This window comes from Apodemus sylvaticus, chromosome 19 (assembly GCF_947179515.1).
Source record: "Apodemus sylvaticus chromosome 19, mApoSyl1.1, whole genome shotgun sequence".
Lineage (NCBI taxonomy): Eukaryota > Metazoa > Chordata > Mammalia > Rodentia > Muridae > Apodemus > Apodemus sylvaticus.
Window position 1 is genome coordinate 3005760 of NC_067490.1, and position 13778 is coordinate 3019537.

Consider the following 13778-nt stretch of genomic DNA (forward strand, 5'->3'; position numbering starts at 1 on the left):
TGGGTTGGAGAGAAGGGGCTGAAGGTCGGGAAGAGCATGGTGGAGAAGGTCAGGTCGCTCGAATCTAGGGTGGGAAGAGGTTAAAGCGAAATAGGCAAAGAATGGGGGCCGTGAGGTAAGAGGCAGAGGGGTTGACATGTGGGTATGGACATGGGGGGACACTCCGGTCTTGGAGCGGGAGGGGCTGGTGGGAGGGGCCGGAGGGGTGAGAAGACATGCCCTATCTCCGCTCCCCTCCCTGACCTCACACTGGTCCTCCCCTTCTCCTCCCCCTGCTTGCTGCAGGCTCCCTGCCTTTCTGTCGAGGCTGTGAGATCAACAGTCCTGGCAGTGGCTCCCAGAGCCTCTGCTGCAAGGGACCAGTGAAGGGTTCCCCGCTGCGTGCCCCCAAGAGTCCAGGGCTGCCAAGGGGTGCTTACCCCGCCTGAGACGCTTCCCTTATTGGGGTTGGGACTGTGCAGGTTCAGAGGTGTGGCAGCCAGCACAAGCCGCAAGCCGCCGGGCTCTGCAGGTAAGTAGCAGGGCTCTGGGGAACCCGGAGAAGGGAGAAGTGGAGTGGAGGGTTTCTCTTCTGAGCTGCCGCTGCCCTGTAGCTGAATGAACATGTGGCGGGAGTGCCTTCCGGGACTCTCTGCTCAGGACAGAGAAAATACAAGTAGATGCTGGAGGTGTGTCCAGGCAGGAGAAGGCAGCGTGTGGTGTGTGGTGTGTGGTGCGTGCACCAAGGTGGCTGAGAGGGCCTGGGAACTGGGGGACCCCAGGAGTCAGGTGAGCACCGCTGCTGATCAGGAGGTGTTGGGACTGCGAGGAGGCTGGGCTGAGCTGTCCAGCTGAACGCTTGGGGCTTGGGCGCCGGGGCTGCAGTTGCTGAACCTGGTCCCGGGATGGGACAGAGGAAACTGTTTCTACATCCTAGACAGGGCTTCTTCAGCCAACTGCAGGAGTTACGGGGTCTAACAAGGTCTGGGAGGCACGGGGCTTTCAGAGGTGCTGAAATGGAACCCAGTGAGGACTTGTGGGCTGGGAAGGGCTCAGAGCTCGCAGAGCCGATCCCATAACTTGTTCCTGGCGAGGGCTGCGCACCCATGACTCACGGTTCAGCGGGCCTACAGAGGCTGACTGATGTCCCCACAGGGCACAGGGCTGTGTCTTCATTCGGTCCCCCTTCCAGACTCCCTGCTTCTGTGTGCCCCGAATCTTCCCACCCACTCCTCAATACACGTGACTGGCCTCGGGTGGGGCGGGCGGGGCCTCTTATCTCGCCTGGAAAGAATTTAATGGCTTAGAAACAACTGGAAGCGGAACTGAGGGGGGCTACTGGGAAGCGGGCGAGCGACCAGGAAACAGCCGCTGCTGCAGCCCCGCCCCTGCTTCCCGGATCTCAGCCCCTTCCCGCTCTCCCTGGCTGCTTCCAACCCCTGGAGACCTAGCACCTCCATTAGTCAAACTTTCTTCCTCTCAAGCCCTGGCCTCTGGTGCTGGACCAGAACCCATCTTCTTTCCAGTCACTGAGGGCCCGCAAATCCTTTCTCTTAATTTTTCTATTCCCATGGCCTGTGTGCTTTCTCCCCAGAATAAGAGGCATCCGGGTTCCCCCAGCTCCTTCTCTCTGGCACCCTCTCTTCAGCGTCTTTCAGCTCAGTATCTGAGCCTCCCCATTTTCTCACGCTTCCACCTTGCATTGCCAGACTTTGCAGGAGTGGGGATGACACTGGAATGGAAGGAACGGGACCCCATCTTGGGCACACCTTTTATAGACACGTGCTCCTTTTCCACCCAGTAGGACTGATGGTCCCCAGTGAATAAAGTGTCAAAGTTGGCCCCACACTGAATACCAAGGGTGCTGAGTCACAGTTTGGGAAGATGCCCCCACTCCGCCAGCCCTCAAAGCATGGGAGGATGCCAAGAGGGAGAGGCCAGCCCCCCAACATACTTCAGAGAGACATAGAGGGAGACACAAGAAACACCCAATTCTTTGTTTGCCCAGTGCCAAGAGAAGGGTCAGATTTTTCCAAGTGTTGGGAAGGGAAACAGGAGGGGCTCTGATAGTGACAGGAGAGAGGGGTGGAAGAGCCTGGGAAAGAAACTCTGGGGCGTGGTCCATGGGGCCACACCTGTCTTCTAGACCAACCTCGACGAAGCCAATGGAGTTTCTGTCCATTTTCCTGCTGCAGAGAGCCCTATCGTTTCCATGAGAGAGAGGATCCAGTTGCTCATTAGAGACTGGACATCTAGACGCTCCTGGGGTACAGAGGGAGCAGGAAGTGCATAGCCTCTGCTCCCCACTTGGAGAGGGCAGCTCCTGTGCTGTCCACACTACCTACAGCTCAGTTCTCAGCTGCCCTCTGTGCCGATGTAATCCACTCTCTCAGACATCCACCAGCAATGGAGCAGTGGGGAAATGGCGGGCCTAAGCTAAGCGGCTCACACCTGAGCCTGCAGAAATACACCTCACTCCCGCTGCTACGTGGGTTTGTGCCCAGGTGCACTTGAATCTGTGTCTTCAGACACATACGGGTGGCTTTATTCGAATATGCCACATATTAGCGTGTCTGGGCATCTGGGCTCGGTGCAGGGGTGATTTTCTGTTCCCTACGCAAAGAGCGACAGAGTGGGCCAGAGCCCCTCCCAGCAATGACTGTTCTCTCAGAGGAAGTGCAGCCTTGCCTCTAGCCCTCTTGCTGGGGCAGGCACTTCATGTGGACACCGACCCTTGTCTCTCCCCTCTCTTTATTTTGTATTAGTCTTTGAGACAGGGTCTTATGCAGTCTGGACTAGTCTTAAATCTGCTGTGTAGCTGAGCCTGCCTGTCTCAGTCAGGGTTTCTGTTCCTGCACAAACATCATGACCAAGCCATGGACAGGGATGACTTGCTTACTGGCTTGCTTCCCCTGCCTTGCTCAGCCTGCTCTCTTATAGAACCCAAGACCACAAGCCCAGGGATGGCACCACCCACAAGGGGCCCTGCTCCCTTAATCACCAATTGAGAAAGTGCCACACAGTTGGATCTCATGGAAGCACTTCCCCAACTGAAGCTCCTTTCTCTGTGATAACTCCAGCCTGTGTCAAGTTGACACACAAAACCAGCCAGTACAATTGACCCCTTGTCAACTTAACACACAAACACATCACTATTAAGCCTCAACCCATCCTTTCCTATTCATCCCCAAGATCTAAATTACTTTAAAAGTCCCACAGTCTTTTCATATTAAAAGTTCAATCCCTTTAAAATGTCCAATATCTTTGAAAATTCAAGGTCTTTTAAAAATTCAAGGTTTCTTAACTGTGGGCTCCACTAAAATGCCCTCTTACTTCAAGAGGGAAAATATCAGAGTACAGTCACAATCAAAAGCAAAATCAAACTCCAACCTTCCAAGGGCTTGGGTAACCTCCCCATCTCTGCCCTTTGTAGCACACACCTTGTCTTCTAGGCTCCAGCTGCCTGTACTCCACTGCTGCTGCTGTTCTTGGTGGTCATCTGATGGTACTGGCATCTCCAAAACACTGCTGTCTTCCACTGTAACTAGGCTTCACCAATAGCCTCTCATAGGCTCTCTTCATGATGACAAGCCTCAACTTCTTTGCATGACCCCTTCAGTACTGGGCCGTCAATTGCAACTGAGGCTGTACCTTCACCAATGGCCTTCCACGGCCTCTCACAGTGCCGAGCCTCAGTGGCTCTTCATGACCCCCTCAACCCTTCAAAACCAGCACCACCTGAGTGACTGTTACACATTAACAAGTACAGCTGTAGCACAAGTTACAACCTTGACTATCTCTGGAACCCAGCCTCTGTGATCTCAGAAAACACTTACAGAAGATTTTACCACCTCAGTGATGCTGGTCTCTTCTTAATCACGGCTAATTTCTTAGCTCCAGCTAACCAGCATCAATAGTCCCAGTAATGCAAAGGTTCCACTTTAGTAGTTCTGGTATCTTGTTAATCACAGCTGTTTCTTCAGCCCCAGCTAACCAAAACCTCAGAATCTTCACAATCAAAATAGCAACAGCCCTGATAAGAGTTTTTAATCTTCCCTCTGAAATTTCACAAGCCAGACCTCCACACTGTCTTCCAAGCTCCTACAGAACATCCCATAGCACTCTTAACACCGAATGGATCTTCTAACCAAAAATTCCAAAGTCCTTCCATGGTCCTCTCAAACATGGTCAGGTTGTCACAGGAATACCCCACTATAGTGGTACCAAATTGTCTTAGTCAGGGTTTCTGTTTCTGTACAAACATCATGACCAAGAAACAAGTTGGGGAGGAAAGGGTTTATTCAGCTTACACTTCCACATTGCTGTTCATCACTAAAGGAAGTCAGGACTGGAACTCAAGCAGGTCAGAAAGCAGGAGCTGATGCAGAGGCCATGGAGGGATATTTCTTACTGGCTTGCTTCCCCTGGCTTGCTCAGCCTGCTCTCTTATAGAACCCAAGAATACCAGCCCAGGGATGGCACCACCTACAAGGGGTCCTCCCCCTTGATCCGTAATTGAGAAAATGCCCCACAGCTGGATCTTATGGAGGCATTTCCCCAAATGAAGCTCCTTTCTCTGTGATAACTTCAGCCTGTGTCAAGTTGACAGAAAACCAGCCAGTGTACCTCCCTTGGCCTGCTGATCCATCTACCTCTACCTCCCAAGTGTTGAGACTACAGTCGTGTGCCACCAGACACAGACACAACTTGCAAAAGTTGTCCTTTAGCCGGGGCGGTGGTGGCGCACGCCTGTAATCCCAGCACTCTGGGAGGCAGAGGCAGGCGCATTTCTGAGTTCGAGGCCAGCCTGGTCTATAGAGTGACTTCCAGGACAGCCAGGGCTACACAGAGAAACACTGTCTCAAAAAAAAAAAAAAAAAAAAAAAAAACAAGCAAATCCAAAAAACCAAAAACAACAACAACAACAAAAAAAACAAAAAAAGTTGTCCTTCAACCACCATAATTTCAGAGTGGCATGTGCATGTCCACATACAAAATAAATAGATGTAACACAAATGTGGAAAAGTAAAACTTCCTCCCTCCTCATGACTGTGCCCCGTCTGACATGGTGACCCCAGGCTGGTGCTCTACCGTTGAGCTCAATCCCTATCCTCTTTTGGTTTTTATTTTTAGATCAGTGTAAAAGACAGAGAGTTCATGGTCATCTATATATCACCATACTTTGACACATTTTCCGGGTCTATATCACTCTCTCCAGCCCTTGGGTTTTTGAGATGGGGTCTTACAGTGCAGGACAGACTGGTTTTGAATTCCTGAATCTCCTGCCCCAGCCTCCCAAATCCTGAGATTACAGGTGTAATCTCTGAGCCCAGCACAAGAGAAAACATTTTTAGCACCCCAGAAAGCCCAGATGAATGCCTCCTCTGGCCACCCTTTCCCAAGAACACTACACCCCAGTTCAAAACTGCAAGTGTATTATCCTCTCTCATAACTAACACTTCTTTAGTTTCCTTTTTTTTGAACAATTTCCTGTAGGCTCTCCCTATGCAGCCCTGTCTGGCCTGGAACTCACTAGGTAGTCCAGGCTGGCCCCCAGCTTACAGAGATCTGCCTTCACAGATGTGTACTACCATACCGGCTCAAACGTCCTTTAACAGATTACCCAGCACATTTCTTCTCTGTCTAGCTTTCTTAATTGATTTAGAGACATCCGCAGTATTGCACTTAATAGCATATGAACTGTAGTTCATGCAGTCCAAATAAGCCACAGTTAATTCAACGAATCTGCTGATATGAGGCACCTGGTAGTTTCCCAACAGGGCTGCCGTAGCCAGTTCTGCTATCATATCCTCAGAGGGACTGCAGGCTCATCAGCTCTGCATATGTCCAGTTTTATTCCATCATATAAGTTCTGCCTGTTTCCCAAAAGAGCTTGTACCACTCACTGGTCCTTCCAGCATCCTCCCCTCACAGCTGTTGACTCTTGTGGCCCAGCTACTGTTCCTACTGGATGTCCAGCCCAGACACTGTCCGTGGTCCTAGCCCTGACCTTGGTCCTGTACTTGACTCTGGTCTTAGTACTAGTCCCGGGCTTAGACTGGACTTCACAATCATCATTAAAGTCAATAAATATTTACAGAGCACACGGATGTGCTCGATAGAGCAGCCGATAAGAACAGAAATGGTCAAGAGGCAAGGCAGCAGCAGGCCCACACTTGGCCCACAAGACCTCAGATCATCACAGCACTAGCCAGAATTGTATGGGGTGTGTCATGTATCCTGAGGGCACCCCAGCCCGGTCAAGAAGGATTCTCTGGGTGATATCAGATTGGGACCAGGAGTATGCAGTGAAGAGCAGGCCTCCTCCACAGAGAGGGACTCCATATACAGAGGTTCAGATGTAGCGAGGAACTCAGAGAGTGAAGTGTTTAATGAAGTACTTAATCCCTCCCTCGGGAGATGGGCGATGAGGTAGCTCAGTGGGTGAAGGCACTGACCGCCAAGGCTGATGACCTGAGTTCAGGCCCCAGTACCCAAACAGTGGAAGGAGAAATGGCTGCCGTATTGGACATCACATGCTTCAGAAATGAAAAAGGTGGCCAGACAGCTTACTGATTTTATGGAAAGCTGAGTAAGACAAAAAAAAAAAAAATCCCTAGATTTTTGTGGGAGTTGTTTGGTCATTTTGAAGATGGCCATTCGGGGAAGCCATTGGGAGTGTATTGAGGCATTCCTGCAGAATAGTGAAATGGGAAAAGCCAACGTAGAAAAGTGTGGTCACGACTGCAGCACTGTGGTGTGGGGCCAGGATTTGTTCTCGGTCACAGACTGTGCTCTGTGTGTGGCCTGTACATACATCTGTCTCACCTGCACCCAGATCAAGGTCCAGGACATCCCAGAAATCTTCCACCTCCTTCCAGCCTGTAGCATCCCAACCGAAACCCCATCTTATCTCCTAAGAGCTCAGTGTAGCTCTGCCTGTCCATGCAGCCCGTAAGTAACGTCTTTTAGAGCGAGTTCCTTCCTCTTCTGGCTCCCTTCACTCCGAGCAAAATCCAGCCGCACCCTGTATAGAAAAGAGGAAGGACTGTTTTGTTTTGTTTTGTTTTGTTTTGTAATCTTCTGTCTCCGCCATCATTGATCCAGTCTAGTTGGGTTTTGGTAAATGTAAATAAACCTTGTGAACATCCAGTAGAGTGTGGTGGTGTGAACCTGTTATCCCAAAATGTGAGAGGCTGAGGCAGAAGGTTCAGAAGTTTAAGATTGGCCCAGACTACATTGTAAGATCCTTTATCAAAATGTGGACAGAAAAAGAAAGAAAAGAAAAATCCCAACTCAGTGGTTAGGAGTGACTGTTATTCTTGGAGAGGACTCAAGATTTGTTTGTTCATTGTTGTTTAGTGAGAGATTTAGATTTGGTTTTATTTAGTGTGTTTGTGTGTGCATGCACACGAGTGCAGTTGATCCCCCAGTGCTGGAGTTACAGGCGGTTGTGAGCTGCGAAGCCTAGATGCTGGGGACCTAATTCAGATCCTCTGTAAGAGCAGTGCATACTCCCAACTCTGAGCTGCCTTTCCAGCCCAGGAGCTTTTTTTTTTTTTTTTCCGAGACAGGATTTCTCTGTATAGCCCTGGCTGTCCTGGAACTCACTCTGTAGACCAGGCTGGCCTTGAACTCAGAAATCCGCCTGCCTCTGCCTCCCGAGTGCTGGGACTAAAGGCATGCGCCACCACTGCCCGGCCCAGGAGCTTTTATTTAGATTTTATGTTTGCATACATTCATGTGCATGCATGTACACTCCGAGGCCGCAGGTAGACACTGGGTGTCTTTTCTTTCTCTCCATCTTTTTTTTTTTTTTTTTTTTTTTTTTTTTGCGGGAGGTGGAGGGTGGGAGAGATGCAAGAACTTTATTCAAAATGCAATGAAACTTGTTAACAGTTTAAAAGATAGGTAACTAAGACACCTCCCCATCAAACCCAAGAGCAAGCACAAGGACGCCCTTTCTAGATACTGTGGTGAGAGAAAGGTACATCTATCTTCCTGTTTGACCTTCTTGGTGGTGTCACTGGCTCGACCTCCAGGGTAATGGTCTTGCCCATCAGGGTCTTCACAAAGGTCTGCATCCCCCCTCTGAGGGGAAGGACCAGGTGTAGGGTGGACTCCTTCTGGATGTTGTAGTCTGACAGGGAGCAGCCATCTTCCAGCTGCTTGCCTGCAAAGATCAGCCTCTGCTGGTCAGGGGGGATGCCCTCCTTGTCCTGGATCTTTGCTGTGGCATTCTCAATGGTGTCACTGGGTTCGACCTCCAGGGTGATGGTCTTGCCCGTCAGGGTCTTCACAAAGATTCCCACGGCGATCTCATTCGCCACCGCTGAGGGACAGGTTTCCTGAACCTGGAGCTCACCCACTGGGCTAGACCTGCCATCCTGCCTCAGCTCCGGGAAATGGTCCCACAGGCACGCACGAAGCTCCAGGCTGTCACGTGGAGTCTGTCAGGTGCTCTAATGCTTACAGCTACTTCACCAATGGATGCATCAGCCCAGCTTCTACTTCAGATATTCTCTCTCTCTCTCTCTCTCTCTCTCTCTCTCATGATTACCTAACACATCTTTTATTTTCCCAGCCTGTGGAGTGTCTTATTTTCTTACTGATGTCATTTGATGACCAGATGTTTTCAATTCTTGAGCTAGACATGCAGCCCCAGGGTAGAGTCCTCGCCCGGCATGCTCCACCCCCAGCGCAGAGGATGTCCGTCTGGGAGAGAGGTTATCCATTCTGACAAAGTCCACAGTGCTCGTTCTCCGGTGCTAGGTATCGCATCCCACCTTCGGTGCTTGCTCCAGTCATAAAGTCCGTCCCGGGGCTCTCTTCTATGTTGCTATGGGAACCATTGCTTTCCCTTTGTGTTTAGGACCACGATCAATCTCACAGAAGCTTCTGTATTTGCATATAAGATAAATCAGTGCAACACTATTTACCTATTTGATGTAGTTGCTGTTTTATCTTTGTGGGCTGTTTTGTCTGCATGTGTGTCTGTGTGCCACTTGTGTGTGTGCAGTACCTGCTGAGGTCAGAAGAGGGTACCAGATCCTCGGCACTGTAAGCCTCGCTATCTGACAGTTCTGAGGGAGAGTTGTAATATAACCGCTTCAGGCTTACCCCTGATTAGCTTACAAATAAATGAGATGCAGACTGTGGATATTTTATTTGGCTTTGAGAGTTCCTAAGGAGTCACCGCTAATCTCCTGTACACCCAGATAGTTGCAGTTTCTCCTGGCCACGTGCTCATCCTCCGTCCCCTCATGGGGCCTTCTGCCTCTCCTCTCTGGGTCTCATTTATTCATAAGCTAGTCGGGGATGAGCTTAAAGAGGTAGGACTACAGAGGGGTGTGGATTTTAATAGGAGACATTTGAGTTCATAAACATAATGAAAGGTGACGCACTTGGAGCCCTTTCTTCCTATTGGGCTGCCCCGTCCATCTCTGATACGAGGGTTTGTGCCTGGTCTTATCACAACTTATCATGCCATGTTCGGTTTGTATCCCTGGGATGTCTGCTCTCGTCTGAAGGGAAATGGAGGAGGAGTGGATCTGGGGAGAGGGGAGGTGGGGGATGGGCAACTGCGAGGAGTGGAGGGAAGGGAGGCTGTGTGTTGGCTGAAGGGTGTGAGAGAAGAATTTTAAAAAATTAAAAGGATGGCGCACGCCAGCCTGGTCTACAGAGCGAATTCCAGGTCAGTCAGGGCTACATGGAGAAACCCTATTTTGAAAACCAAAACCCAAACAAACAAACAAACAAAAAGTGAAATGGGGAGCTGAGCATAGCAGTGTCACCCCAGCTGGTCACCCCAGCTGGTCACCCCGGCTGGTCACCCCAGCTGGTCACCCCGGCTGGTCACCCCGGCTGGTCACCCCGGCTGGTCACCCCGGCTGGTCACCCCGGCTGGTCACCCCGGCTGGTCACCCCGGCTTGGTAAGGCAGGGACAGGAGGATCGAGTGTCCAAGGCCAGCCTTGGCTGCATAGCGGACTTGAGGCCAGCCTGAGCTACAGGAGACCTTCATTAAAAAAGAGGGGAAGGAGGAAGAAGAGGAAGAAGAGGAGGAAGAGGAGGAGGAAGAGGAAGAAGAGGAGGAGGAAGAGGAGCAAGAGAAGGAGGAGACGGGGAGGAGGGGAAGGGGAGAGAGGAGCGGGGAGAAGTCCCGCTCCTACAGGAGTCTGTGAGGCCGGACACTGGGCACTGGGGAGCTGGTCCCAGTGTTTGGGAAAAGGGCAGCCTCTGTACTCATCTGCCAGACTCCCCTGGCACAGACGTGTTGACGCCAACTTTGTCCGACAACTCTTTATGCTAAGTACACGCAGCAGAGCCTGGTCAGAAGAGGCGTCTGTTCTCATGGACGACGCTAAATGCTCTGCAGAGTGTGAACAGGCCCCTGTGATTGGGACCGTCTGAGTGATGTCAGGTAAGGGCAGGACTGTAAGGGGTCAGCTTGTAGGAGTCACAAAGAGCATTCTAGGCAGAGGGGACAAAGCACAGAGGGCCTTAAGGTAGTGTCTGTGGAACAAACAGAAGGCGGGAGTGGAGCATAGGATGGGCGAGAGGAACCCGGTAAGAGAGGGAAGACCTTGAGCAGATGACATCAGAAAGAGACAGACCAGCCGGGCAGTGGTGGCGCACACCTGTAATCCCAGCACTCTGGGAGGCAGAGGCAGGTGGATTTCTGAGTTCGAGGCCAGCCTGGTCTACAGAGTAAGTTCCAGGACAGCCAGGGCTACACAGAGAAACCCTGTCTCGAAAAAACCAAAAAAAAAAGAAAAAAAAAGTTAGAAAGAGACAGACCAGATCTGCCCAGAGAGGCCCTTCTTCAGGTTTGGATTTTCATCCGTGTGTGAGTTGGTTGCGAGCAGGTGCTCTGTTGATGAGCGCTGGAGCTGAGGGGAAGGACTGAGTCAGTTCTCAGCGCGGTCTCCTCCCCGCCTCCACAGCCTCCTGAACCATGGCAGCTCAGTGCGCCCCGTCCATTCTGGCCGTCCTGGTGCTGCTTGGCTCAGCCGGAGCGGGTCCTTTCTCTCCTCGGTCCAATGTGACGCTTCCGGCGCCACGGCCCCCTCCGCAGCCAGGTGGCCCTTCTTCTCAGCTGTACGAGCATACCGTGGAAGGAGGAGAGAAGCAGGTGGTGTTCACCCACCGCATTAACCTGCCCCCATCATCTGGCTGTGGCTGTCCCCCGGGCTCCGAACCCCCGGTGCCTGCGTCAGAGGTGCAGGCCCTGAGGGTCCGGCTGGAGATCCTGGAGGAGCTGGTAAAAGGGCTTAAGGAACACTGCGCAGGAGGGTGCTGTCCCACAGCGGCCCAGGCTGGCACAGGTGAGCCGCTGATGGGGTGGGGTGGGGTGAGGGACAGAGGAAGGGAGAGAAGAGGGTGGGGGATAGGACAGCTGACAAGCAGCTAGGAGCTAAAAGGACCTCTTGAAAATAGGCTGTCCCAGCACTCTGGGAGGCAGAGGCAGGCAGATTTCTGAGTTCGAGGCCAGCCTGGTCTACAGAGTAAGTTCCAGGACAGCCAGGGCTACATAGAGAAACCCTGTCTCGAAAAACACAAATCCAAAAAATAAAAAATAAAAAAATAAAAAAATAAAAAAAAGAAAGAAAGAAAGAAAAAGAAAAAAAAGAAAAAGAAAAAGAAAGAAAAAGAAAAGAAAATAGGCTGTCCATAGGATGCTTACACGGCTTGGGTCTCACTTCTCCTTACTGCTCCAGGCCAGACCGACGTGCGCAGCCTCTGCAGCCTCCACGGTGTCTTTGACCTGAGCCGCTGCGCCTGTTCCTGTGAGCCTGGCTGGGGTGGACCCACCTGCTCGGACCCTACGGACACAAAGACGCCCACCCCGCCCCCGCCCTCAGCCTCCAGGGCCTGTCCCGAAGACTGCAACGACCAGGGCCGCTGTGTCCGAGGCCGCTGTGTGTGCTTCCCCGGCTACAGTGGCCCCAGCTGTAGCTGGCCCTCTTGCCCAGGAGATTGTCAGGGGCGCGGGCGCTGCGTGCAGGGCGTGTGCGTGTGTCGCACGGGCTTCTCGGGCCCTGACTGCAGCCAGCGCTCCTGCCCTCGCAACTGCAACCAGAGAGGACGCTGCGAGGAAGGACGCTGCGTGTGTGACCCCGGCTACTCCGGTGAGGACTGTGGGGTGCGGAGCTGTCCCAGGGGCTGCAGCCAAAGGGGCCGCTGCGAGAACGGCCGCTGCGTGTGCAACCCTGGCTACTCTGGCGAGGACTGTGGGGTGCGGAGCTGTCCCAGGGGCTGCAGTCAGAGGGGTCGCTGCGAGGACGGCCGCTGTGTGTGCGATCCCGGCTACAGTGGCGAAGACTGCGGCGTGAGGAGCTGCCCACGGGACTGTGGCGACGGAGGGCGCTGCGAGGACGGCCGCTGCGTGTGCTGGCCCGGGTACTCGGGCGAAGACTGTAGCAAGCGGACGTGCCTGCATGACTGCCGGGGCCGGGGCCGCTGCGAGGACGGGGAATGTATCTGTGACTCAGGCTACAGTGGCGACGACTGCGGGGTGCGCAGCTGTCCCGGGGAGTGTAACCAAAGGGGCCACTGTGAGGATGGCCGCTGCGTGTGCTGGCCCGGGTACACCGGAGCGGACTGCAGCACGCGCGCCTGCCCACGGGACTGCAGGGGCCGCGGGCGCTGCGAGAATGGCGTGTGCGTGTGCCACGCGGGCTACAGCGGCGAGGACTGCGGGGTGCGCAGCTGTCCCGGGGATTGTCGCGGCCGTGGGAGCTGCGAGAGCGGCCGCTGCGTGTGCTGGCCCGGGTACACAGGCCGAGACTGTGGCACGCGTGCGTGCCCCGGTGACTGTCGTGGGCGCGGGCGCTGCGTGGATGGCCGCTGCGTGTGCAATCCGGGCTTCACTGGGGACGACTGCGGGAGCCGTCGGTGTCCTGGGGACTGTCGCGGCCATGGCCACTGCGAGAACGGCGTGTGCGTGTGCGCTGTGGGCTACTCGGGCGACGACTGCAGCATGCGCAGCTGTCCCAGCGACTGCAGGGGCCGCGGCCAGTGTCTGAACGGGCTCTGCGTGTGCGACGAAGGCTACTCGGGTGAGGACTGTGGCGTAAGGAGGTGTCCGCGCGATTGCAGCCAGCACGGCGTGTGTCAGGATGGCTTGTGTGCGTGCCACGCGGGCTACGCGGGCGAAGACTGCAGCATTCGCACCTGCCCGGCCGACTGTCACCGACGTGGCCGCTGTGAGGACGGACGCTGTGTGTGTAACCCAGGCTACACCGGGCCCACATGTGCCACCCGCACTTGCCCAGCTGATTGTCGTGGCCGTGGGCGCTGTGTGCAGGGAGTGTGCGTGTGCTACGCTGGCTACAGCGGTGAGGACTGTGGGCAGGAAGAACCTCCTGCCAGTGCCTGCCCTGGGGGCTGTGGGCCGCGGGAACTGTGCCGCGCGGGACAGTGTGTGTGTGTCGAGGGCTTTCGAGGCCCAGACTGTGCCATCCAGACATGCCCAGAAGACTGCCGCGGCAGGGGCGAGTGTATCCAGGGCAGATGCGTCTGCCAAGATGGCTACGCTGGGGACGACTGCGGTGAAGGTGAGCTGGACGGGCGGGCGCCTTCTCCAATACTCTGGGGGCAGGAACTGGGGTTCTGGTAGCAGGAGCCTGAGGCCTAGGGACCTAGAGGAAGAGGAGGGAGTTGCACAGTGAGGGAGGGGCCAGTCAGAAGGACGCTGACCACCAAGGACAGTAGAACCACAAGCACTACAAGTGGAAAGTCTGACCTTTAGATCTCTTTTACGTTTTTATGTTCAGGACATGGGGAAAATCGAGGGAC

General features: G+C 53.7%; 1 protein-coding gene across 40 annotated transcripts in view; it reads left to right on the forward strand.

Moving 5' to 3' along the window:
* The first annotated feature begins 297 nt into the window (after window positions 1-297).
* Tnxb (tenascin XB) overlaps window positions 298-13778 on the forward strand; it is a 62698-nt gene continuing 49217 nt past the window's right edge. For 8 of the 40 annotated variants that reach the window (XM_052164338.1, XM_052164343.1, XM_052164347.1 and 5 more), the window contains exons 1-3: window positions 306-511; window positions 10925-11305; window positions 11699-13537. In XM_052164338.1, coding sequence (XP_052020298.1) covers window positions 10936-11305; window positions 11699-13537 — 2209 coding nt within the window. In that variant the 5' untranslated portion in view covers window positions 306-511; window positions 10925-10935. Of the gene's footprint in view, window positions 512-10924; window positions 11306-11698; window positions 13538-13778 lie in introns of all 40 variants that reach the window. The other 32 variants (XM_052164345.1, XM_052164344.1, XM_052164342.1 and 29 more) reach the window with 9 other exon arrangements.